The sequence below is a fragment of the Macaca mulatta genome, chromosome 11 (assembly GCF_049350105.2).
Source record: "Macaca mulatta isolate MMU2019108-1 chromosome 11, T2T-MMU8v2.0, whole genome shotgun sequence".
Classification (NCBI taxonomy): Eukaryota; Metazoa; Chordata; class Mammalia; order Primates; family Cercopithecidae; genus Macaca; species Macaca mulatta.
This window is the reverse complement of record NC_133416.1, coordinates 123,957,658-123,985,034: the sequence shown is the minus strand read 5'-3', so window position 1 is coordinate 123,985,034 and position 27,377 is coordinate 123,957,658. Positions and strand designations below refer to the sequence as shown.

General features: G+C 47.1%; 1 protein-coding gene across 29 annotated transcripts in view; it reads left to right on the top strand.

Annotated features, from left to right (window-relative positions):
* Positions 1-27,377, top strand: part of SPRING1 (SREBF pathway regulator in golgi 1) — a 160,617-nt gene that overhangs the window by 20,434 nt on the left and 112,806 nt on the right. For 4 of the 29 annotated variants that reach the window (XM_077955337.1, XM_077955331.1, XM_077955328.1 and 1 more), the window contains 2 exons: positions 1,332-3,002; positions 4,698-5,938. The exons of 4 other annotated variants lie outside the window; for them this stretch is intronic. In XM_077955337.1, coding sequence (XP_077811463.1) covers positions 1,332-1,415 — 84 coding nt within the window. In that variant the 3' untranslated portion in view covers positions 1,416-3,002; positions 4,698-5,938. Of the gene's footprint in view, positions 1-940; positions 4,054-4,669; positions 5,939-27,377 lie in introns of those variants that run through there. 21 more of the 29 variants (XM_077955335.1, XM_077955330.1, XM_077955325.1 and 18 more) reach the window with 7 other exon arrangements.

The window sequence follows — 27,377 nt, the reverse complement described above, 5'->3', positions numbered from 1 at the left end:
TTTGGGCATTAAATATTATTGCACCTGCTGCCGAAAGCGTCTGAAAGTCTTTTGCCTTTTCATCACTGTCTCCTCGGCTCTCAGCTATTGTGGTTGGGCAGTTGTCGTAGCTCTCTTTGTAAAATCACCAGACATGTTTATTATACAAGCACACTTCTTCTGGCTTCTATTCATGGTGTCTCTAAGATTTTACTGGCTTCGTCTGAGATAACGGACTCATTTGTCATTCTCCAAAGCTCTTGTACCCTTTGCCAGATTTCTGTAGTCCACCTTTTGATTTTATGCCCCTTCTCATGTCTCTGGTTTGTTCTGCGAGCATTCAGTATCATTGGGTAAATGTTTCAGGGATTATAATGAGCATTTGAAAACATTAAGAAATTCCTGATGGTCTTGTTTTGCTTGAAGAGCTTTCCACTTGAATGAGCTTTAAAGGAAATGAGGAGGAAGGCTGAACACATGACTCATTTTGATTCAGATTCTCTCTCATTCTGAGAAACGCTAGAAAAGGCGAAGTATTTTCTTTCCTTCACTGATAAAACCCAGGAATTATTTCTAGTCTTCAGTGAAGCTACTATACTTTCGGACTTGGTCTTTTTACCATAAAAAGATTTCCCAATTGCCATTTGATTTGTTTTGATAAAAGTATCCCGAGAAAGAGAAGATTTGGTTATGTCTGTTAAATTGGATGAATATTTACAAGTTTGTTGCTTAGCATTGGTCTTGGACTAATTAATGAATTCTAGACTAGCCAAAAACTCAAGTTGCTTGTATGAAAACAAATTGCTGAAAAATTAGCCATCAGGAATGATTGTCTGCTTTAAATCACACTTCCAATTTGCTTAGCCAAATGAGGCTTGCATGGTATTGTAGGAATTGGCTCATGCACCAAATTTTTAGGTACATAAACTTCATGAAAGCGATTTAAAGTGCATCTCCTTAGTGTCTCCGCAGCGTGCCTTACCGGGAACTGAATGAAGCACAGGATCAGGTGAAGAACGCCCATCGGATCTTAGACTATTCCCAGTAATTGGAGAAAAAGTAGTTGTCTTGAGTCACCAGGTCACGGCGAAGTTACTCACTGGTGTACACAAAAAGAAACAGTGCCACAGTGATGTTATGTCCGTGTTCATGCTCTGCGCTGGTGTTCTGGGTTGAGCATTCTTGTTTGTTCCAGAAAGTGCCTTGGAGCCTTTAGTGACATTTGGAGATGGACTCGGCCAGCCTCCTGCAGGGAGAGTCTGACAGTCCCGATCCACTCTTACTCTTCCTAGAGGGAGGTGTGTGAAGCTGTGCTCACTCTCACCGCGCTCTTATCTTCCTTTTGCCAACAGAGCGTGCAGCATGAGAACACCTACCGGGACCCTATAGCAAAGTATTGCTATGGAGAAAGCCCGCCCGAGCTCTTCCCCGCATGAGGGGCGCGTCGGACTTGCTCCAGCCTGGGTGGACGGGCGCGGCGGACTTGCTCCAGCCTGGGTGAGGAGGCCCTGCCGAAGAACTCGCCTCCTGGGGCCCAGCTTCAGCCATCGGGCCAGGCTGCGGGAAGAAGACAAAGGCAGCGTGAGGAAACCTTGGCTTTGACCACTTCTCGTGTTGTCATCGTTGGCTTTGCTCACCGCCCGGGCTTACCAGATGGAACTCTTCTGTAAAGCAGCTTGGACCCTCCAGCCAGTCCCATTCGGGAAAGAGGAAACCGGAGGCCGGGCTCGCGGTTTTGCTGGAGTTCTTGGATGACTCAGCCCTGGGACCTGCACAGGGACCTGTGACTTGTGTTCGTCGGGGGCCGGTGTCACTTTCCGTTTTGATCCAGGCCCTTTCACTGTAAAATTATTTATTGGATTCCTTTAGAGTAATGGGAAAATTCTAATGTTTTATGTAGGAAAATGCCTTGCCATTCTAGTTGAATATGTTCAAGGAAATTGTTTTTGTTGTTGTTCTGTGTTCTCGAGTTTCAGGAGTTAAATCATTCTTCCTCCCAGATAAAACATTTTCTCTTTTAGGACGTGGATATTCTCTCTAGGCAGTTATTTTTGTTTGTATTTCGACAGTATCAAGCATAGGCCCTGAACATGACCTGTTAGCCATATCCTGACGTGTAAAATTATCTGAAAACTCAGACACTCTTCCATTCTAATCTAATTGTAAAATTTCTAGCAGTGGGCGCTGTGTGCCTGCCCTCAGGTTCTTTTCCAGTGGCAGTTGAATGTGCTCATATACCCTATGGAGAGCACTGTTTTAGCAGAAATCTAATTTCTCTTCCTGGAGGAATTTGTTCTCATTTCTTTTGCCACTTAAAATTAACTGTGGGCTACTCAGCCAGGGTTCAGTGGGAGCCTCAGGAAGGTCAGAGGCAACCTCCTCCCCTGTTCTGTCAATAGAAACCCAGTGTTGAGGCAATTCCTAAACACGTACCTTGCAGCTTGCTGTATGTGTTTATTCTTTATTGCCTTCAGCTTTGGGGATGTAACAGGCACAAATGTTTGGTTTCCCTATGATTTATAAAGAAGAAGAAGAAGCCCAACTTCCTCTCAGAGCACTGCGAGAAGAGTCTTCCACCTGCCCTCAGTGGGAGATGAGAATGGTCTTTATGACTCAGAGAATGCTACACATGTAGGTTGCTGGTGTGTCCTGAATCCACAGGCATGAAACACTCCCCATTTTTCCTACTGTAATGCAGACTCTGCGGCTCAGGGTCTAGAATATGTGATCGTAAGATGAAGACATGCCCTTTGAATAGTACTGCTCTTTGGTTTCAGGAGTCACATGAACACACAACTCTCCCATATTCCTTCACGAACCTCAGGATTGAGCAAGGTCTTTGTCATTTTTTTGGTTCATATTATTGACCTGGGAGCAAGGTGCTAGTTCTATGGTCAGTATTCAACGTTTTTTTCAGTGGAGCTTTTTCTTTGGGCCATGTTTGCCTTCCAGTACATTCCTGCAGTGTGTAGTGGCGTTCTTCCTTAACTTCCTCCTGTTACCTCTTATACTCATCTCCCAAAGTTATTTGCCTCCCTTAAGTAAGTTTTCCTAGAGGGTAAGCTGGTGAGGCAATTTTAAAAATATTAGATCCCAAGAAATCTATTCCGTTGGCATTGGACTTACCCGATTCCATGTGTTTGCAGCAGGACTACATCGAACTCTGATGTGACGGATCGTGGCATGTCTGCATGTCTCATCCATCTATTGTTTTTGCTAACTCAGTTTGGAATTTCAGTGTCGGTCTTCCCCCGGTTGACATTGGTATCCGCCTCTCCTTTGAGCTTATTTTAACTCTTGAGCAACATAACGTACGTAGATTTAATGTGAACAGTTTATACCAAAGGGCAGTCTGTGCCTATTTACGGATCCTCTCTGACTTTGTACTTGAAGAGCGCATTTTACATTTCCAGTGCTTTCACAAACAGGAACTCCAACCTTACAATGGAGACTTAAGCTTGCTTGTATTTCCACTTTGTGGATGAGGAAATACGAGAGGTGGAGTGACTTCCTGGGTCCCCACTGAGATTTAGTGACCGATGCCAAACAAGAACTCCATCTCTGACTCTAGATCTAGTCCTCTTCTCAGTCTCTTGCCAGCTCCAGCCCTGACACGGTGGGCGTCTCCCCTGAGAGCAGATACATTTCAATTGTCCAGGCCAAAAGGGGGCGAGGCGGCCTAAACACCCAAATTAGGTGGAGGATCCAAAGGTCATTTTCATGTGGCTGTGGGATATGTTTTTTGTACTTCAGTCAGCGAGGGGTGTGTTCACGGTTTTTGGAAATTCACAGTGCTTGAGCCTCCATAATGAAGCCGGGCTGCAGAGCACCTGGCACGCGCTCCAGGCTCCCAGCTCCCAGCCTAGGACCCCTGCCTGCCCTCCCCTCTGGTTTGTTTGTGGTTCCCTCGACCGAGGGTTTCTAGAATCAGGGACTTTGTCTAAGTTTTGTTTGCCTGGAGCCCAACGAAGCGTGTGGTACACGTTGGGAGTTTAGAAGATCACAAAAGGGATGAAAACACCTTCAGAAAAAACTTTATTGATGGGGCGCGGTGGCTCACGCCTGTAAATCCCAGCACTTCGGGAGGCCAAGGCGGGTGGATCACCTGAAAGCAGGAGTTCAGACCAGCCTGACTGACACGGTGAAATCCCGTCTCTACTAAAATTACAAAAATTAGCCGGGTATGGGGGCATGCACCTGTAGTCATGAAACTATCTCAAAAAAAAGAAAAAAATGTTATTAATAAGTGAGTGTTTTAGGCTCAAGGGAATTGAGTCATACAGCGCATCTCCCCCAGTTCTGCATCTTATTTGCTGCGCTTGCTGAAGTTGTAAAGATTGGTCCTAACAGGGAAAGAAACATACAAGAGACTCTGAAAAGGGCTCTGAGACAGGCAAGGACAAAGGAGGGAGGGAAACACCTTCCGCAGGGCCTGGGACCTGCCAGTGCTAGAGCTGTTTTTTAGTTTGTTTTGAGATGGAGTCTCGCTGTGTCACTCAGGCTGGAGTGCAATGGCGTGATCTCGGCTCACTACAACCTCCGCCTCCTGGGTTCAAGCAATTCTCCTGCCTCACCCTCCTGAGTAGCTGGGATCGCAGACATGCACCACCACACCCAGCTAAGTTTTTGTATTTTTAGTAGACGGGGTTTCACCATGTTAGCCAGGCTGGTCACAGACTCCTGACCTCAGATGATCTGCCCGCCTCAGCCTCCCAAAGTGCTGGGATTACAGGTGTGAGCCAGTGCGCCCGCCTGGATCTGCTATTGATGGGTGAGCTCCACAGCTTTTGCAGAAGCAGAAGATAGGACTTGAGAGCAGTGCTGTCACCTCTCAGCATGTCCCCAAGCCCAACTGGGGCCTCCTGGAGATGCCTCAGCCGGCGTTGGCCCCAAGGGAATCGTGGGGAACAGTTGCACAATTTGCAAGTTTCTGAGTGCAGCTTCTCCCATCCTTGGGATCTGCAGATAAATTGTAAATGTAGCAAGGTACTGCTTATTGGATGTACTTTTCACGGGTAGGACAGAATTCTTTTGGGACTCTAGAGTTGGGAACTACCACTTCTTACTAGCGGCATGGCCTGAGGCAGACTTCCTCCTCTGCGTCTCAGGCCCTTCATCTGTGAAATGGGGTCATAGCATCTGTCTCTCAGGGTCGCTCTGAAGTGTCGATGTGAGCAAGGCCTGAAGCTTGGCAAAAAGTCAATGTCTGCAAGTCAATGGGGAGCAATGTCAGGGACAGTAAGGGGTCGGCTCAGATGGGGTGGGTGGGCTCCTGGGGTTAGGGTAGGAATTACAGAGCTTTTGTTACTATTGTTACTATTTTTTAAAAGAACTCGTGCTAAAGATACGATATTTCAGATAATTCAGAAGCACGTAAGGATGAAACTTGGGATAACCTAAAATCCCACAACCTAGAGATACGCACCACCCATTTTTGTCTTCCCCCATTTTCTAGGCAAAAATGAAAGCACTTTGTCCTCTTGAAAAACAATTCTCAAATGAATATCCTATGTTACATAGAGGCCTATGTAATGCATTTGCGTGGCCACATGGTGTCAATTTCATGGATATACAATAATATTAATTCCCTGCTGAGGACATTAACTGGTTTCTAAGGCTGCTTGTTGTTTTTGCTACTACAAATAATGCATTGATGATAAATACTTTTACATACATGGTTGTGTGTTTATCTGAACTATTTTCACCAATATATTCACCTAGTGTGTATGGGAGTGTCCATTTTTGTCATACCCCTGATAACCCTGTGATAACATTTTTAAACATTTTGCTAATGGATCTCAATGTTCTTGTTTCAATGTATTTAATTTCTAGTAGAATGAGCCCCATTCCTTGTTTTGATTGGCTGTGTATCATGTACATATGGTGAAAAGCCTATTCGTGACTTAGCCAATGTTGTTTCTTTTTCTCACTGATTACAACAGTACATTTTTAAATGAAAGCAGCCTTTGTCCCCTTCTCTTGTTTTTCAGCCCTGTGTTAGAAACAAGTAAGCTCACATATTCACAAACCAACTTTTCCAGTTCACCTAGGGCAGTGGGGCTCAACCAGGGGCCATTTTACTCCCCAGGGAACACTTGGCAACGTCTGGAGACATTTTTGTCACAGCTGGGGAGGAGGGCAGTACTGTGGGCACTGGTGGAGGGAGGCCAGGGATGGTGCCCAACATCGTGCAGTGCCGGGGACAGCCCCCACCACACAGAATTACCTGGATGGAAGTGTGAGCCGCCCTGCTCTGGGGTCACATCTCCCCCTTAGGTTGAACAGAGGAGCTCCTGGTAGCTGAGTGCTGACTTCATTATTTCCCTGCCCTTGCCTTCTGCTGTGCTGAAGTGCTGCTGATTAAATTACCCTGAAATCCCCCCAGGACACGTTACTTCCTCACATGTCTCTACCAGCCCGGCGCAGCCTCAAGGAATGGCATTATTACTTTGCCACTGTGTCCTCACCGCACTCTTGGACTCCACCAAATGCAGACACCTTCCTGTCTGCAGAAGGATCTGGAGGAGTAGGAACGCCTCCCCTCCACGACAGATTGGCTCTCCCCAGCACCTCGCCAGCAGTTCTTTGAATGGAGTGGCTTTGGAGGTGTGGGTTGGGGAAGAAATGTGGGCCTGTCATCACAGGTTCTGTTTAGAAAACTAGTCATTCTACTAAAAAGGTATCATGTAAGTAAATAGGAGCAATAAAAACAAAGATAGTGGGACTCTGAGAGGCTTTCTCCACCTCTGGCCGGTTAGTCTATTGTTTGTTGAGGAAGGCTCTTCCAGCGTGTGACCTTTTGCGTGTTATCACAGCGTGAGTACAGTTTTGTGTACAGGCAACCCTGCTTTCAGCATGTATCTGCGACATGCCTTATCTGGTCGGCTGTCACAGAGCAAAGTGGAGCAAGCGGTCGCCGTCGGTCTGCACCTGAGCTAGGAGCCGAGTGGTGACGTGCATACGGGCTGACTGCGTCTCCGCAGAACCTCTTCAGTGACCTTCCTGTGCACGACTCAATTAGTCCCAGATGTTGGAGTTGAACTGCTGGACTGTGTGTAAAATGAAAGTGCAGCCTTTAGTATTGTAGTAAAGAAAATGACTTGCCAGTTACACCCATGAGCAAAGCAGTTAATTATTCGAATCTTTTACCACGAGTCCAGGTTTATTTTTTCTCAGGACTATACACTCTATGAGACCAGAAGGACCAAGACATATCACTCTCAGAAATGTGGTGTTTATCAGCACTGCCAGAGTTTTTGGTAGGGTAGTTTATTCTTGGAATTTTTAAATTCATACTTTTTTTAATGCAACATGGGGTAGGTAAGCTTCTGATCACTGTACACCCAGTGTATCCCAAAATCGAAAGTGGTGTTGGCAGCTGGGTGTGGTGGCTCACACGTGTAATCCCAGCACTTCGGGAGGCCAAGGTGGGAGGATTGCTTGAGCCCAGAATTTGAGACCAGCCCGAGCAACATGGGGAGACCCTGTCTGTACAAATAAATAAATAAATAAAGTAGCCAGTCACGGTAGTGCATGCCTGTAGTCCCAGCTACTCAGGAGGCTGAGGCGGGAGGATGGCTTGAGCCCAAGAGGTTGAGGCTGCAGTGAGCCGTGATTGCACCAGTGCACTCCAACCTGGGCCACGGAGTGAGATCCTGTCTGGGGAGGGGAAAAAAGTGTTGGCTAAATGAGAGATCACCATTATCAGTAATTTAAGATTCCAGACTCTGTTGGTCACATCTCACTATTCTTAAGGAAGAGAGAACGAGAGCGAGAGAGAGTATTGTCCTGTCCTATGGGGATTGGGGCATTGTATTAAGTTGTACTGGGGGATGTCAAGATAGAAATGTTGAGTAAGTTACTACCTGAATAAATATTTGACCAGTTGATGCTAATTTGAATAGTAAATGTGATGACATATATTCTCGGGGATGTTTCCCATACATTGGCTCTGTGTGTGCACACGTGCACGCGTGTGTGCGTGTGTGTGCAACAAAAGCAGTATGAAGTATGTGAGTAATATCCTAATTTTATTGACAAGAGCACTGACCTTAATGACCTTGAGTAAATTACCCTCTCCGGCTTTGGTTTCCTCATTTGTCAATTAAGGGTGATTGCTAGCGTATCTTGCAGATCCAAATTCCAATTTTTGTGACAAGCCAAAAGTCCCCCTGGCTGTGAAAGCAAGACCAGACAGAGCCCATGTCTCCCAGCGGCTGGGACCCAGGCTTTTGATTTTCACAGGGCAAATGTAGCCCAGCCATCTGGAGCCCGTTTTTCTCCGAACCAGGGCTTCCTTCCTCCTCCTCTCTTGCAGATTTTAACTGGGGCTCACCATTTTCTGCCTCTTCCTCCTCCAGTTTTAAAGAGACACCATATCCTTCTCTGCTGGGACCAACTTCCCATGTACTGCTGCCCTGCACCTGTGAAAACAGCTGCTGTGTTTTCTGTCATAAAAATAGCTGCCTTTTGGCAGAGAAGCACACAACGGTACTACTACGTTTCTGAGCCTTAATGCAGTGCTAAATTATTTAGGTGTGCTTAACCTGAGATACACAGAGCGTCTTGGAACTCCTAAGCAGGGCTTCTACAGGCATTGCTCAGTAAAAGGCTTTCCTTTCTCTGCTTTTGTGATTACCAGGCAGAAACCTTAAAAGGTACGAACTTACAAAGAAATTAAATTGTGCCAAATTAGATTCCCAGCCCCTAGAGATAACCACTAATTCAAGTTCTGCTGGAGCGTTTTGCCTGTACTTTGTATATAAACGTGGATTTTGTATTTGTATGTAAATAAAGGTAGGACCCTGCTGTCCATATTATTTTAAAATAATTAGCTCCTGTTAGATTGATTTAATCCAATGATAGCGAATTCATTTGCAGAGCAGGCAAGCGCGCTTTCCACTTCTATCATCGTGCCTGGAAGATTGAAGCCCGGTTAGAGGTTAAAATCCTCTCATAATTGCACAGGAGTTTAGCTTTGCCTGCTTTTTCCTTGTCTGATTTTATGCAGTGGGGAAAGAAGTCTTTTTGTTCTGCACAAATAAATTATACGCATTTGCCGCGGCCGGAGTTGACCTGCATTAGGGATGCTGAAGAAACCTGTCGCAGCAGGGCATCTCTTGGCATGACTCCGACTTTCCTGAGAGAGCAGAGAGACAGATCGGGAAAACGGCCCTCCAGATCTCCTGAGCCTGTCATTTATTTTAGTGAACTGCTAAATGCAGAAATGTGAAACATAAAAAGGCTGGGGAAGGATCTGTGGACCATCTCACTGGCTACCTGGTGTTGTAAGATTATTTGAGCTCCAGGTGGTCCACATTTCCCCCAGCACCGGCTCCGCCCTGGCAAGCTGCTGGTCTACATGGTGGTTTTCGAGGGTACAAAGGACTTCAGTTTTTAAAGATGTTCCTAAATGCTCCGTGGCATCTGCAGCAGGATGTCTGGAGCTGGAATCCACTGTGCTCTCTTCCCTAGGCACGCACTGGACTCAGTTTCTCCTGGGAGGTTTCCATCTGGGCAGCACTTCAGGGCGTGCTCCTCGAGCTCCGTCCGTGGCATCCATACCTGCCTGGGCTGTGCCTGCAGCCTGCTAAATGCCAACCTGGAAGCCTGAGACAGATAGGCTTGGAGCAGCTTAGCAGCCGGCTGGGCTAATTTATTTGACACAAATCAGCTCATTGACCTGATTTAGCATGGGGAGGAACTACAGAGCCGAGTCAGCTGTGATCATAAAGCCCTTTCTTCTCACTGCAGCCCTTTCAGACCTCGAAGGATGGCAGTGTAGTCAAATGACACTTGCGGGTACGATTTCAAGGGAAGGAGAAGAAGATGGAGAGATGGAAAGTGGAGAGCAAGGCGGTGCGGGTGGCACAGATACCGACAATTGCTTTCTGTGCCACTTGGTGGCACCAATGCCATAGGTTTTCTGTCCTCAATGTGATCCTTGTCTAGAGATTATGGGCCCCGTGCCTGCGTGGAGCTCTCGCTCCTGAAAACAATGAAGCTGTTTCTATAGATGAGAACCATCTGGTGGTGATGACAAATCAGGACTCTTTCCCGGGTCCTGGCAATTTTGTGAACAGGGACTCAGGAAAGTAGCCCTTGCAGAAGAGGGAACTGGGCATGCTTCTGGTGCAGAGAAGACCCAAGTCTTAAATAAATACCCACAGCTACCCCCTTCTTCCTCCTGAACCCTCCGCCAACACAAAAAGTGGGACAGGCCTCTTAACCATTCATACCCAGACAAAGAAAAACATTTATGAAGCACTCGCCATGTGCCACTCTGCACGTGCAGCATCCCATCCCCATCTTCTGAGACCAGCATTCTTCTGTGTGTGTGTGTGTGTGTGTGTGTGAGAGAGAGAGAGAGAGAGTGAGAGAGAGAGAGAGAGAGAGAATCTCACTCTGTTACCCGGCCTGAGTGCAGTGGTGCGATCTTGGTTCACTGCAGTCTCAACCTCCCAGGCTCAAGTGATCCTCCCACCTCAGCCTCCTGAGTAGCTGGGACTACAGGCACACATCATTACACCCAGCTATTTTAAAAAAATTTTTAGTAGAGATGGGGGTCTCGATATGTTGCTAAGATGGGGGTCTCGATATGTTGCTCAGGCTGGTCTCGAACTCCTGGGCTCAAGTGATCTGCCTGCCTCAGCCTCCCAAAATGGTGGGATTATTATAGGCATGAGCCACTGCACCCAGCCAGGTGCTCTTTTTTTTTTTTTTCCTCTTGGAATGGAGTCCTGTCACCCAGGATGGAGTGCAGTGGCACGATCTCCACTCACTGCACCCTCTGCCTCCCGGGTTCAAGCAATTCTCCTGTTTCAGCCTCCCAAGTAGCTGGGACTACAGGTGCACGCCACTATGCCTGGCTAATTTTTGTATTTTTAGTAGAGATGGGGTTTCATCATGTTGGCCAGGCTGGCTCGAAGTCCTGACCTCAGGTGATCTGCCCACCTTGGCCTCCCGAAGTGCTGGGATTACAGGTGTGAACCACCGTGCCCGGCCAGGAGTTCTTTTTCGTCATTTTATAGAGGAAGTCTCAGATGCTCAGGTTAATTTTAGCACAAGTTTACACCATGACATGGAGGAGCCACCTGCAAACTCCAATCTGAGTGCAAGCAGGGCCGGGGCAGCGTGTTGCCTTGGCACGTTTTGATCACCTGTTGTCGTTTCCTATGGGCAGGGGCTGTGCCTCCGTGTGTCTCTTATTTCTGGGCCCCCTGGCCTGTCTGTGAAAGGATGTAAACAGGATAAAGCATGGGGTCCTTCCAGTCCTGGTATTCTAGGATTGTAGTTGGTGGCTTCCAGGACCTGGAAGGTGTTGCTTGAAACCAGTGCTGTTTAACCAGTGGGAGATTTTACACCACCCACTTCAAGCAACGTTTGAAGACATTTTGTTGTTGTTTTTGTTTCTTTCTTTGTTTTTTTCTTTCTTCGTTTCTTTTCTTTTTTTTTTTAAACAAAGTTTTGCTTTGTGGCCCAGGCTGGAGTGCAGTGGCACAATCGCTGTTCACTGCAGCCTCGAACTCCTGGGCTCAAGTGATCCTCCCATGTTAGCCACTTGAGTAGCTGGGACTACAGGCATGAGCCACCATGCCTGACTAATATTTATTTATTTATTTATTTTTGGAGATGGGGTCTTGCTATGTTGCCCAGGCTGGTCTCCAATCCCTGATCTCACGTGATCTTCCTGCCTCAGCCTCCCAAGTAGCTGGGACTACAGGCCCGTGCCACCACACCTGGCAAAAACCCATGCTATTTAACCAGAGGGAGATTTTGTCCCCAGGGATATTTGGCAATGTTTGAAGACATTTTTGATTGTCAAAAAGTTTATGTGCAGGGGTGCTACTGGCATCTGGTGGGTACAGGCTGAGGATGTTGTTCAACATCCCACAGCACCCGGGACAGCCGGCCCACAACAAAGAACTCACTGGCCCAAGTGTCAGAAGTGCTAGGGCTGAGAAACCCTGGGTTAAACTTTGTGACCCCTTGCATGGCAAGGATGAGGAATTCTGAGCCCTGAGCATTTATGCAGCATGTATTTAAAGGGTGCTTATTGTTCGCCCGGCTCTGTGTAGGTACTTGGGGAGTAGACAGTACTGGAAGATGCTTCATCCCTTCCGGAGTTTAAAATTGAGTTGCTCCAAGCCTCTGGTTCTGGACACATAGTGCCTGAGCACCCTTAGATGTTGATGCTACCATCCCTCTTAGGATAAAATACCACTTTGGACTTCCAAAGAAAATGTTTTATCCTCAACAGCGTAACCACTATTTATTTGTTCCTACCTCATGCATAGAGCTACACTGATTGTAGCTTGTTTCTTTTCAAAAAGAAGTTGAGGAAATGCCACACATTAGACTCAAGGAAGAAATTTAGAATCAGACGTGCAACTGTAAGCCAGCAACACAGTTGATGCAAGTAAGCTTCCTGGCAGCAAGGGCAAAAAGGGAAGTAATCTCGCATGATAATATAAAGCATTGAAGGGACTGTATTACTGTCTCCTCAAAGGGTACAAAGTCTTGAATAAAAATTTAACGTAGGCTTCACACAGAAGATACTGCTTAGTATTTGGTAATGCGTACTATGTTCACTGAGCATATCAAAGGCAGGCATTTCTGGGTTTTGGATGGAATGATAAATTAGGAATGATATCTGTCATCAGATGTCTGTTGGAGGTGATAAGCAATTATGCCACTACCCGTTATATAGGGTTATAAATGTGAGGATAAAAGGAGTGTTACTATGTGAGTGAGGCAGGCAGAGAAGCCTTACAGAATAAAACAATGTTTTTATTTTTATCTTTTTTTTTTTTTTTTTGAGACAGAGTCTTGCTCTGTCACTCAGGCTGGAGTGCACTGGTGTGATCACGGTTCGCTGCAGCCTCAACCTCCCAGGCTCAAGCGATCCTCCCAGCTCAGCCTCCGGAGTGTCTGGGACTACAGGTGCACATCACTATGCCTGGCTAATTTTTTGTATTTTTGTAGAGATGGGGTTTTACCATGTTGCTCAAACTGGTCTTGAACTCCTGGACTCAAGCAATCCGCCCACCTTGGCCTCCCAAAGTGTTGGGGTTACAGATACATTTTTAAATACACATATATATTTTTCTAATTGCAAATTAATACATTGCATTATAGAAAATTAGAGCAATACAAATATGAAGGAGAAAATAAAAGCTCCATAGCCTTTCTACCTGTAGGCAACCACTGTTACCCTTTGATGTGTATCTATTTTCATGCACACATGTGCTTATATATTCATATATTTAATAGAAACAAAAATTGGGATCCCATTGTATTTTACCATGTTGTAACCAAATATCTCTTAAATGGGGCTTTGAAGGATGAGTTGGAGAGAAAGTGAGTTGCACACCATTGTGGACTTGGACAGCCAGAGTCAATTTCCACCAAGCATGCATGGATCATGGAGGGGGTGAAATCCCACATTTCATTCTGCATCTCCAGGGGCCATCATTCACAGGGAGCTATGGAACCCAGCAGCCCCGGGGCTCCATTCTCTCTCTCTCTTTCTCTTTTTCACCTAACAATGTAGTGGGAATGGTTTTCCATGTTAAATAGTCTAGCATTTGATTTTTTTGTAACAGCTTTATTGAGAGATAATTTACTTACCTTATAATTCACCCATTTGAAGTGTATGAGTCAATGACTTTATTCACAGAGTTGTGCAACCGTTACCACTATCAATTTTATTGATTGATTGATTGATTGATTGAGATGGAGTTTCACTCTTGTCAGCCAGGCTGGATTGCAGTGGCACAATCTCGGCTCACTACAACCTCCGCCTCCTGGGTTTGGGTGATTCTCCTGCCTCAGCCTCCCGAGTAGCTGGGACTACAAGCACATGCCACCACGCCTGGCTGATTTTTGTATTTATAGTGGAGACAGGGTCTTTTTAGTAGAGTCTTTTGTATCTGGCTTCCTTCACTTAAAATGATGTTTTCAAGGTTCAATTATGTTGTAGCATGGACCAGTACTCCATTCCTTTGTATGACTGAATAGCGTATTCCATTGTGTGGCTATACCACATTTGTTAAAATATTCATCTGTTGACGGACATCTGGGTTGTTTCTGCTTTTGGCTCTCATGCATAATGAGTTTTTTCTTTTTCTTTTTCTTTTTTCTTTTTTTTTTTGAGACAGTCTTGCTCTGTGGCCCAGGCTAGAGTGCAGTGGCGCAATCTTGGCTCACTGCAACCTCTGCCTCCTGGGTTCAAGTGATCTCTTGACTCAGCCTCCCAAAGAGCTGGGATTACAGGCATGTGCCACCATGCCTGGCTAATTTTTGTATTTTTTTAGTAAAGACAGGGTTTCGCCATGTTGGCCAGGCTGGTCTTGAACTCCTGACCTCAAGTGATCTGCCCGCCTTGGCCTCCCAAAGTGCTAGAATTACAAGCATGAGCCACTGCACCAACCAATAATGCTGCTTTAAAATTCATGTCCAAGTTTTTCGTGGACATATGTTTTCAGTTTTCTTGGGCATATGAAAGAGTGGAATTGCTGGGTCAAATTCGATCAGTGTTTCCCCTTTTGAGGAACTACTAGACTGTTTGCCAAAGCAGCTATACCATTTTGCATTTCCACCCACAGTGTACAAGGATTCCAATTCCTCATCACATCCGTGCCAACACTTGTCATTGTCTGCTTTTTAAAATTATAGCCATCCTGGTGGATGTGAAGTGGGGTCTGTCGCAGGATGGTTTTGACTTGCACATCTCTGATGGCTGATGATGTTGAACATCTTTTCGTGTGCTTATTGGCCATTTGTGTATCTTCTCTGGAGAGGGATGTATCCAAATCCTTTGCCCATTTTAAAATTAGCTTTTATGTCTTTTCATTTTTGAGTTGTTAGAATCCTTTATATATTCTAGATCAGATTTACAAATATTTTCTCCCTTTCTGTGGTTTGTTTTTTCACTTTTTTGATGGTGTTCTTAGAAGCACAGAAGTTTAATTTTGAAGTTCAATTCGTCTAATTTTTCTTTTTTTTTTTTCTTTTTTTGAGACAGAGTCTCACTCTGTCGCCCAGGCTGGAGTGCAGTGGTGTGGTCTCAGCTCACTGCAACCTCCACCTCTCAGGTTCAAGAGATTCTCCTGCCTCAGCCTCCCAAGTAGCTGGGATTACAGGTGTGCAGCACCACGCCCGGATAATTTTTGTATTTTTAGTAAAGATGGGGTTTTACCATGTTGGCCAGACTGGTCTTGAACTCCTGGTCTCAAGTGATTCACCTGCCTTGGCTTCTCAAAGTGCTGGGATTACAGGCGGGAGACACCGAGCCCAGCTGAATTTGTCTAATTTCTCTTTTGTTGATTGTGCTTTTGGTGTCATATCTAATACCACTTGGGGTTTTTTGTTTGTTTGTTTTTGAGATGGAGTCTCACTTTTTCACCCAGGCTGGAGTGCAGTGTCGTGATCTCGGCTCACTGCAACCTCCGCCTCCCGGGTTCAAGCAAGTCTCCTGCCTCAGCCTCCTGAGTAGCTGGGATTATAGGCGCATGCCACCACGCCCGGCTAATTTTCGTATTTTTAGTAAAGATGGGGTTTTGCCTTGTTGACCAGGCTGGTTTCGAACTGGCCTCAAGTGATCTGCCTGCCTCAGCCTCTCAGAGTACTGGGATTACAGGCATGAGCCACCGCGCCCAGACTACCACTTGGTTTTTTAATGACTGAAGATATTCCTTGGAATGGATGTGCCATAAGGGGATCATTGTTTGACCCTAATTTGCATCAAGTTCTTTGTTTTAACTCCCACTCCCATGTCTTGATTTGGGGGATTATCTGGAGTTCAAGCTTAAGCCAATTGCAAATTTCATCCGATCCTTATAGCTGTTTTAAAAACATCATTGGTCGACCTTCCTCTGTTCCTCCTTCACAAATGTGTTCAGTGGTGTTCGGACCTCTGTAAAGCAATAGATGAGGTTCACAAGTCTCCAAGTAGCCAGCTTCAGGTGCCCTGTCCCTGACCTTTCATTGCCCGGGGTTGCACTAATGCAACATTGCAGGATCATGTCGCCATCTGCTGGCAAATGTGGCAAATGCAATGCCAGGAACCCTACGATTTAACCATCTGTTGCTTCTCCAAGGCAGATTGGCAAGTCTATCATTCCTTTATTTATTTTTAATTTTTAATTTTTATTTTTTTGAGATGGAGTCTCGCTTTTGTCATCCCAGGCAGGAGTGCAATGGTGCGATCTCGGCTGACTGCAGCCTCGGCTCCCCAGCCATCGGCTGATTCTTTTCTTTCTGGCCGACTCCTGTTGCTTCGTGAGGGGTCTTCCCAACCTTTGGAGGTAGTGTCGAAATACCAAACCACTTATAAAACGGAATCTGTTTTCTACAAAGCAAGGAAGTTTATGTACTTCTTGTTCCATGGGCAACTCTTGGTGCCTGAAAAATGTCATCACTGAGTAAGAATCAATACGTTATTTCAGGTGAGGAAAGGACAATGGATACAAATAGTTTCTTGTACCATAATGTTCCTATTGTCAGCATTGTATTTGTTAAGCCTCTGATTCTCCCGAATCCAGAATTCTCTCTCGTGCATCATTATTCCTGCCTCTCCCAGGCCTCCGGGTCGATTCACTGTCCCCGCTTGCTGATGAGAAGAGTAAGGCCCTGAAAAGACAAATGATTGACCTTTGAATGTTTTCTAGAACAGCAGCAACTTTGTATTTTTCAAGGAATGATAGGCCGGGTGCAGTGGCTCATGCCTGTAATCCCGGCACTTTGGGAGGCCAAGGTGGGCAGATCACTTGAGGTCAGGCGTTGGAGACCAGCTTGGCCAACATGGGGAAACCTTGTCTCTACTAAAAATACAAAAGTTAGCCAGACGCGGTGGTGCATGCCTGTAATCCCAGCTACTCGGGAGACTGAGACAGGAGAATCGTTTGAACCCGGGAGGTGGAGGTTGCAGTGAGCAGAGATCATGCCACTGCACTCCAGCCTGGGTGAAAAGAGTGAATCTCCATCTCAAAATAATAGTAATAATAATAACAGTAATAATAATAATAATGGAATGATAGACTAGCCAGGGAGTGAAATCATTCGTACCCAGGATACTATCTTTTGCTCGGGAAATATTTTAGTAAGTATTTGGTGAATGAATCAAAAAGATCAATCATTCTGTATGCTGACTTTTTTGGATTGCTTATTTTGAGACAGGGTCTCATTCCATTGCCCAGGCTGGAGTGCAGTGGCGCGATCACAGCTCACTACAGCCTCAACCTCCCAAGGTTCAAGTGATCCTCCTGCCTCAGCCCCCCAGGTAGCTGGGACTACAGGCATGCACCACCATGCCCAGCTAATATTTGTATTTTTAGCAGAGACGGGATTTCGCCATGTTGGCCAGGCTGGTCTCAAACTCCTGGGTTTAAACAATCTCCCCTCCTCGGCCTCCCAAAGTGCTGGGATCACAGGCATGAGCCACTGTGCCCAACCTTGACTTTCGACTCACTTTTCTTTTTACCACAACCAGCTGCTTTACCCTGCCCTAAATGCCTCCGTCGTTTCAATAAATATTTGTAACGCTGTTCAATGAGAGCACGTGTTTATAACTTTTCTTTCAGTCTTTAACAAAAGGCACAAAAATGTGATTTTCTAAAATGTACGGAAAAACGTGTACACAAATATTTACAACAGCACTATTCCAGTAGCCACAAGGTAGAAATAGCCCAAATGTTCATCAGCGAAGGAATATTTAAACAAAATGTGGTCTACCCATGCAGTGGAATATTATTCAGCCATAAACAAAATGTGGTTTACCCATACAGTGGAATATTACTCAGCCACAAAATGGAAGGAAGTGCTGATCCATGCTACAACATAGATGAACCTTGACAGCCTGATGCTAAATCCTAAACAAGAAGCTAGTCACAAAGGCCACATTGTCTATGATTCCACGCATGTGAAATGGCACATCAGAATATAGGCACATCTGTAGAGATAGAAAGTAGATTAGTGGTTGCCTGGGGCTGAAGGGACTGGGGGAAATGGGGAGCGATGGCTAATGGATATGGGATTTCTTTCAGGGAGGTAATGAAAATGTTCTAGAGTTGATGTGAGAATGGCTGTGCAACTCTGAATATACTAAGAAGTATACGAAGATGGCCAGGTGCAGTGGCTCATGCCTGTCATCCCAGCAGTTTGGGAGGCTGAGGTGGGAGGATCACTTGAGCCCAGGAGTTTGAGACCAGCCTGGGCAGCATAGTGAGACCCCAGCTCTTCAAAAAAAAAAAAAAAAAGAAAAGAAAAAGAAAAGGAAAGAAATATACTAAGAATACACTTGTATGTGTGGCATGGGAGAATGGCACCCGGCACAGAGAGCTCAGGAGGCTCGGCCAGAGAGACCTGGGCTTCCATCCAACTCTGTCCCTTACACGTGGCATAATTTTACACCAATTCTAAATACTTCTGAAGCACGGTATTCTTATTTGTGAAATTGGCAAGATGCATCATAATACCCTCCCCACAGGTTTATTGGGGAGATTAAAAAGATAACATATGTAGGCTGGGTGTGGTGGCTCATATCTGTAATCCCAGCACTTTGGGAGCCCGAGGAGGGCAGATCACTTGAGGTCAGGTGTTTGAGACCAGCCTGGCCAACATGACAAAACCCTATTTCTCCTAAAAATACAAAAAAATTAGCTGGGAGTGTTGGTGCATGCCTGTAGTCTCAGCTACTGGGGAGGCTGAGGCATGATAATTGCTTGAACCTGGGAGGCAGAGGTTGCAGTAAGCCGAGATCATGCCACTGCACTCCAGCCTGGGCAACAGAGCGAGACTCTGTCTTTAAGAAAAAGAAAAAAAAAAGATGATATATGTAAAGTTTTTTGCCCACACTGTGTACAACTTTGTTTCAGTTTCTCTTCTAACCCAAGAAACTATGATTTGGTAACCCTCAGCCTAGCAAAAACGCTTTCTACTGAGTCCTTTTGCTCCCAGAATCTTCTAGTGGGCAGTGTGGCTGAGTGAGCTCGAAAATATAGTGGGGTTTGAACTAAGCTAAAATCCCTATTTAGATGTCCTCTGTAAGTTAGATTCCACACAAGCCCATTCTGTCCTGCACTGCAAGATCCTAATCCTGCACATGCCATTCATGAATCAGTGGGACACACACACTAGCCTGGAACTAATTCCGGGATGGCTGTGGCTGCCGTGGCTGTAGGGAGGGTGTCTCTCTCCTCTCTATCTGGTTGTCCCCAACCCTGCCTTCACCAACTCATTCTTGTAGGCCCCGATTTGCAGAGTGGCCTTATTGCGGGGGAGTCTCTGGGAATATACCACCTGCAGGGTTTTTACTGCACCCTTTGAAAGGAATTTCTCCTGGATGAATGAGGTTTCTTCAACCTACTCCATCTAAACAATGCATCAGATAAAAGTTTGCCTTCAGATAAGGATATGCTAAGGAAGATGGGGGAGAAGGTAAGGGGTATCTAGAAATGTCTCTGCCAACCCTGAAGCGACAAGTCACATTGGTCTTGCCTTCAGACATCCCAGGACCCAGATTAAATTAATTACATCCTGGCCCCTGACCCCTGGACTCTCACTCCCCAGTCCTAGGCATCCAGGTGACCATGAGCTCCATCCATGGAGAACTGAAGGCTCTTCCTTGAACCACCCGGAAGTCAGGGCTCAAAAAAGGGGAACGAATTCCCCAACATGGAATCTCCAAATGGGGTGGTGGCGGCTGGAGAAGGGGAAGTGTTTTGGATGAACTGCAACAGAAGGCTGACCTTGCAATCCTTAGGAAAATGGAGTAAAATGAGAGAAAGATTCTACTGGGTTTTGTTTTGTTTTGAGACGGAGTCTCACTCTGTTGCCAGGCTGGAGTGCAGTGGTGTGATCTTGGCTCACTGTAACCTCTGACTCCCTGGTTCAAGTGATTTTCCTGCCTCAGCCTCCCAAGTAGCTGGGATTACAGACGCGTGCCACCACACCCAGCTAACTTTTGTATTTTTAGTAGAGATAGAGTTTCACCATGTTGGCCAGGCTGGTCTTGAACTCCTGACCTCAGGTGATCCACCTGCCTTGGCCTCCCAAAGCGCTGGGATTACAGGTGTGAGCCACTGCGCTTGGCCTCTATTGGGTTTTGACATTGTCAAATTATCTTTTATACTGAGAGATTAAATTCAAAGTCCCTTTCCTTGAATAACCTTTCTACTGGGCCGGGCATGGTGGCTCAAGCCTATGATCTTAACACTTTGGGAGGCCGAGATGGGAGGATTGCTTGAGGCCAGGAGTTCAAGATAGGCCTGATTGACATAGAGCGGCCCCATCTTTTATCTAAAGAAACAAAATCCTTTCTACCAACCAGAGATACTTCTTTGGAGACCTTCGTTTGGGGCCTAGACCTAATAACGGTAATGACACCATGGGAGAAGAGCTGTCCACTCAGCAACTGGGAATGGGGTAGTTTGGCCTGCAGAGCGGGAAGATCATAGACAGATGCGAACAGACCGCTGAACGCAGAGGTCTGCAAACTGTTTTCGTAAAAGGCCAGACAGTAAAAATATTTCCAGCTTTCTAGGCCTTATACTTTCTCTTGCCATCACTTAACCCTGCTGTTTTAGCTTGAGAATAGCCAGAAACAATATGTAAACCAACGAGCATGGCTGTATTCCAATAAAACTTTATTTACAAAGACAGGTCAAGGGCTGGATTCAGCCCTTGGGCCATAGTTTGCCAACCCCTGGCTTAGCAGACCAGCCTCCATTGCTCAAACTCCTTTCCCTGTGTTGTTCTTTATTTTAGAGTCTAAGTGCTAGAAAAGCTGGAATCTTCTTCTAAATGCTCCCAGGCAGGGTGCGGAAAAACCATCAAAGGCCACCTTCAGAGAAGGACCTTGACCAAGTAGAAGCAAAAGGAATTTGGATTTCTATCTGTACAACAGATGCTCAGAAATGACGACTGTACGCTCTTCCCATTGTCCCTCAATGGAAGGCTGGGTGTTTTAATTAGCTAATGTTGGCAAATTGCTTTGAAGAAAATTGTAAAATGTTTCATGCTACAAGTGCCAAGAGTCTTAATTAGCTTTCCTTAAAGATACCACCTGCAAATGTGATATTGTGTTGCTTGAGGTCCAAGCGTGCAAGAGTAACCTGCAGATGAAAAACCGGTTTTTAAGCAAACATCACCGAATAAATGGATCTCTGCATCGACGTCACATTTTCTTCCTCCCGCTGAATCTGATTCCCGGCAGCTGGGGTATGAAACCCCACACATGGAGGTTGTGGTGGTGGTGGTGGTTTTTTTCTGCGAGAGCCTGGTGACGACAGGGGCATGAAACAAATTAACCCATCTATTTGTTGCCGCCACAGTTGCCTTTAGGATTTTTAGCCTGTGCACAGGAGGCCCGGCTCCGGCGTGTCAAGGTTACAGAGAAGAGGAGGCTGGCAGCCACTCAATCATACAGCAGGGCTGGCTCTCAGACACCCCGGTCGGGGAGAGATGTGTGCATGCTCTGTCGCTCTTAACAGCTGGATAATGAATTTGCACTCCAACACTCTTGTTTCTTGTGGTGGCAGCCACGACAGCAGCAGCATCTGATCTGTGTCACTGTCAGAAGCAAGTGAGATGTAGTTAATACGGACCTTAGCCACTGAGATGCATTGATTTGGAATCTCCGGCCTCTGACAAAGTCCCCGCTAAGTTGGCGGGGCCAGGCCCCGTGTGAGAGGAGGTGGCAGGGTTTAGGGGAGTCAGGGGTCAGGATTCCTCAGTCTTGGCACTAGTGACATTTGGGGCTGGGTGACTCTTTGTGGTGGAGGCTGTCCTGGGCACTGCAGGATGTTCAGCAGCATCCCTGGTCTCTACCCTCTAGATGCCGGTAGGAGCCAGCATCCCCAGCTGGGACAACCCCAAACGTCTCCAGACATGGTCCAGTCCCCAGTGTCCTCTGGGGGGCACAGTCGCCACTAGTTGAGAGCCACTGGCTTAGGGTTAGAAGCAGGGCTCGGAGTTCCTTTTGTCAAGGACACACCTGGAGCAGGGACCTCATAGAAAGTCGACTCCAAGGTGACTCTTGACTCCTCTCTGCCTCGCTCCCTCGACTAGTCCCTCAGCAAATCCCGGAGGCTATAGCCTGGATGGCACATCACACTCTTTTTCTTTTCTTTTCTTTTTTTTTTTTTTTTTTTGAGACAGAGTCTTGCTCTGTCATCCAGGCTGGAATGCAGTGGCATGATCTTGGCTCACAGCAACCTCTACCTCCAGGGTTCAAGTGATTCTCCTGCCTCAGCCTCCTGAGCAGCTGGGATCACAGGCATGTGCCACCACGCCCAGCTAATTTTTGTATTTTTAGTAGAGACAGGGTTTCACCCTATTGGCCAGGCTGGTCTCAAACTCCTGACCTCAAGTGATCCGCCCTCCTCGGCTTCCCAAAGTGCTGGGATTACAGGTGTGAGCCACCGTGCCTGGCCCTGGATGGCACATTCTGATCCAAACCACACCTTACCACCCTGGGGCTCCTCCTCCCCTTCTGGCCCCTACATTTCTTGCCTAGGTGACCCAGCATCCTCCCACCTGGTCCCCAGCTCCTCTCGGCTCCTCCTAGGCTGTTCTTGCAGCAGCCAAAGGAACCCTTTGGAAGCTTAAGTGAGAGCATCTCCAGCCCTGCTGGGACCCCCAGGCTCCATCACACTTAGGCTGAAACCCCCAGATCTCTCCCTCGAGGCGTGCACGCTCCCACCTGCAGTGAGGGCGCCTCCTCCAACCCCATCCCCTCTGCCTGAGACCCTCCACCCACAGGCATCCTTCACCTGCTCTGGGGCCTTGCTCAACTGTCCCTCACCGGAGGCCTTCCCTGACCCCTGCCTTGAGGAACAGCCCTCTTTCTTCCCTAGCCCAGGGGTTATCAGTCTGGGCACCAGTGATATTTAGGACTGGATAATTCTTTGTTACGGGGGCTGCCCTGTGCATTGAAGAGTGTTTAGCAGCACCCCTGGCCCCTACATGCCAGCACCTCCCTCCCCAAATTATGACAACCAAAAGTATCTCTAGACGTTTCGAGATGTTCCCTGGGGGGCAACATCGCCTGATTGAAAACCATTGCTCTATTCCTCCTGCTTTTGTTTCCCTCACAGCACTCTCTGATATCCTGATATCCTCCCAGTTTGCTTGCTTGCTTGTCTTGCTCCTTGGAATGCAAGCTTTGTGAAAGCAGGGACTTAGGTTTGATTATTGCTCTGTCTCCAGTGCATGAACTAGAGCTTGGCACGCTGTAGGTGCTCAATAAGTGTGTTGTGTTGAAAGCATGAACTTCGTACTTTTGAACAACCAGGGAAGGCGATGGGGTCATGGAATTGGGGCAAGACTGGCCTGCAGAATGTGTTTTGCTGGTTATAGATGTCTGCTTTCTACGAGTTCTTACAAATACAGAGAAACCTTCAGGAAATCTTGTCCAGGAGCTGCTCTAAGAAATGCTTTGGGGCTGGGAACAATGGCTTATGCCTGTAATCCCAGCACGTTGAGAGGCCGAGGCGGGTGGATCACTTGAGGTCAGGGGTTCGAGACCAGCCTGGCCAACATGGGGAATCCCCGTTTCTACTAAAAATACAAAAAATTAGCCAGGCATGGTGGTGTTTGCCTGTAATCCCAGCTACTAGGGAGGCTGAGGCAGGAGAATCACTTGAACCCAGGAGGCGTAGGTTGCAGTGAACTGATATCAAGCCACTGCACTCCAGCCTCCAGCCTGGGCAACAGAGCGAGACTCTGTCCTCCCCGCCGCCAAAAAAAAATGCTTTTGGAGCAGGTATGGGGCAGAGTCCAGGAAGCAGTGTTTTTAACAGGGGCCCGGATGTGTCTGCAGATCACACTTGGAGAAACACTAGCCTCTGTTAGGAGTTAACTGTCCCTCGGGTGCAAGCATTTGCAAACGGAAGGATAGGGTGGTCAGGAGAGTCAGAGAACATTCTAACTTTTGTTTGTGGATACACTGATGATTTCCTCTGTGGCCAGAGATGGCACCTGGAATCTGGTTATGTAGCAATTTTTACCCTTCCTTTCTTCGCCTCTCTCAGCATGGCTAAGACATCCAAATGGTCAGCTGTGGTTCAGTGCTGAATCCTGCCAACCCAGGCACATGCATTGGTGTTCCAGGAGAGCTGGGCATGCACACCCGCGTCTGCCTCCTGCCAGCCCTGCTGTTTTAGCTCTTTGCACTTGCCTGCTGTCCTCTGCTCTCTGTAGTGGGGGTGGAGTCCCGAAAAGTTTAGTGATTAGGAGAAACTTACTTCCAATTGAGGTTCTTCCAACAGCTCTGTGACGCTGGGCCAATTACTCAACATCTCTCCAACTCAGTTTTCCGATCTATACAATGGGGATAGCACCTTGCCCTCCCTTTTGCCAAGAGGATTAAATTAAACGAGCAGAGTCCCCCTCCCGGGCTATCCACTCCGAGCACTCACTGAGGAGTTGCTACGATTACTTCCTCCTTATCAGGGGCCCTCACTTAACCCACTCGGCCCTTGCCAAGGGTCACCTGCCTCCACCTCCTTCTTCCTCTCCCGTCCTGCTCCCCCACCTCTTCTGTGTCATCCGTCCCCACCAGCGAGCAGCTCCCTGCTCCTGACGATCCTCCCGTCGCCCTCCCCTCGCAGCGTGCGGATCTCATCACTGTGATTACACCGTGTTAGCCACAGTGATTGTTCTATGCCTTGGCACCTCATTACTGAAATAAAGTTAACATTAATGGGAGTCCTGCAGCTAATCCCTCCGCTCACCTCTCCTGAAAATACATTCCGGTGATTAGCAGGAGAGACACATGCATATATTCATTTTAAAACTGTTCCCCTCCTCCCGCCCTCCCTTCGCTTCTACCCACAGACACTGGGAGATGGAGGCCAGGGGGCCTTTTAGCTGCCACCGGGCTGAGGACGGAGGCAGGGAAACCGTTCTGAATGAGGCCTGGCAGGGCTTGGGGAGCAGCCAACTTCCACCCCCCACCCCCCAGAAAAAGAAACATATCCGTTTCCTTTGGGTGGGGTGCAAGTAAAAACAAAACCAACCAGCAAAACACATAGGCCTTGGAGTGGGGCGGATGAGTGTGTTGGGGGGAGGGGGTGGTGTGGTCCTAGCCCTGCCACTTACTAGCTAGGAGACTTTGGTGAAATTGCTCTAACCTTGCTGAGCTCCAGTTTCCACCTCCGATGAAGGGAGATGCTAACTCACATCTTAAGTTCCAGTGCCCTGGAAGGAAGGTGTCAGATTCAGATCGTGTAAGATCCCAGCCCCACGACTCCAGCACTTGCACAGTTCGCTTCCCTCCCCTGGCCTGTGGAACTGGGGATCAGCTGTGTCCATGGGGTCCCCCTCAGCCCTCCCCACTCCCAGTGCCAGGATGTCCCCTCTCTTTCTCCATTCCAGAGCAGGTGATGCCATCCCATGCACAACACGATGAAACTAATTGCTTGGTGGTGCATTCTCCTTTATAAGAACTACTGGCCCCCAGGGACTCTGCAAAGCTGCCTGCTTGCCCATCTACAGACAAATAAATGATCCTCCCCCTAGTACTCAGGAGACTGGCTCCCGGGTCCGCTCAGGTAACCCGCGGCACTCCTTTGGTGCATTTTTTCCCGTCCTGATTAAAAGTAGGGGCAGGTGACCCCCGTGCAGCTCCCACTGGCGGCAGCCAAGAAACAGGAGCCAGAGAACAGCAGAGGGAGGCGTGGGACCCTGTGTAATGAGATTCGCAGACGCCGTTCCTCACCCTCCGTGTCAAGGAGACATTTTCAAAAAGGTTTGACACAGCATCCTGGAAGATCCCTTTGCCAAAACACAAGGTGGAGGCCCCTGGAGTACTTTAAGCCGGCTTCTATTAACAGAGCAGTCCGTATGCATATTATAATCACGCCGCTCCAATGCCCCGTTAAGCAGCTGTTCCCACAAAGAGGGACAATAGCCCAACCCCACCCCTTTTAGAGCTGATTTCAGTCTTGTCTTTGCTGGTGCCAATTCTTTGATCAGTTTTCACTTAGGATCTGGAGGGCATGTTACAAAGTGCTTTGGGCTGTCTGCCAACAGGCACCTCACTGGCACATGACAACAGCCCAGAAGTGTCAGTGCCGGCAGAGAGACACAGCTCGCAGGATGCCTTTTAAAAAATAATTATATTTGAATTTTAAAAGCAATCTTCATATATGTAAGTAGCTTCATTTATATGGAAAACTATGCTGGTTCCTCTACCCTTTTAATATTTGATTTCACATCAGCTTCCTTCACAGTTGGGATAAGCGCTCCGTGACTTCTTGGGGACTTTTTGGACTCCTGGGTTAAGAAAATACAATGAGAGGGCTAGAGACTGTTATTTCTTTCCCATTTCTCCTCCATTCCCCTTCCTCCTGCACCTCAACTGGATGCTTTGTTGCTAGATCAATTGTAGAAGATCTGGAAGGGCAAGGTGGGAAATTGGGAGTTCAGAAATAACTTTTGTGTGGTGGTAATAATATCATTTATTTTATTTTTTGATTGTGGTAAAATACACATAAGATTTGCAATTTTCTTCCTTCCTTCCTTCCTTTCTCTCTCTCTCTCTATTTCTTTCTTTCTTTCCCTTTCCTTCCTCCTTCCTTTGTTCCTTCCTTCGTTCCTTCCTTTCTTCCTTTCCTCCTTTCCTCCCTCCCTCCCTCCCTCCCTCCCTTTCTTCCTTTCTCCCTTTCTTCCTTTCTCTCTTTCTCTCTTTCTTTCTTCTTTTCTGAGACAGGGTCTCACTCTGTCACCCAGGCTGGAGTGCAGTGGTGCAATCTCAGCTCACTGCAGCCTCGACTTCAAGGCTCAAGTGACCCTCACCTCAGCCTCCCGAGTAGCTGGGACTACAGGCATGCAACACCATGCCCAGTAATTTTTTTTTTTTTTAGAGATGGGGTCTCCCTGTGTTGCCCAGGCTGCCCTCAAACTACTGAGCTCAAGTAATCCTCATGCCTTGGCCTCCCAAAGTGCTAGGATTACAGGTGTGAGCCACTGCACCTGGCAAGATTTGCCATTTTCAGTGCCCAAGAAGATTATGTCAGATAATGTATACACCTAAAAGTGGTGTACAGTTGAGTGACATCGTGTGCATAGACACTGTTGTGCAGCCATCGCCACCATCTATCTCCAGAACTTCTGCATCACCCCAAACTGAAATTCTTTGTGTGTGTGTGTGTGTGTGTGTGTGTGTGTGTGTTAGAGTCAGAGTCTCACTCTGTCACCCAGGCTGGAGTGCAGTGGTGCAGTCTCGGCTCACTGCAACATTTGCCTCCTGGATTCAAGCGATTCTCCTGTCTCAGCCTCCCAAGTAGCTGAGATTACAGGCATGTACCACCACACCCAGCTAATTTTTGTATTTTTAGTAGAGACAGGGTTTCACTATATTGGCCAGGCTGGTCTTGAACTCCTGGCCTCAAGTG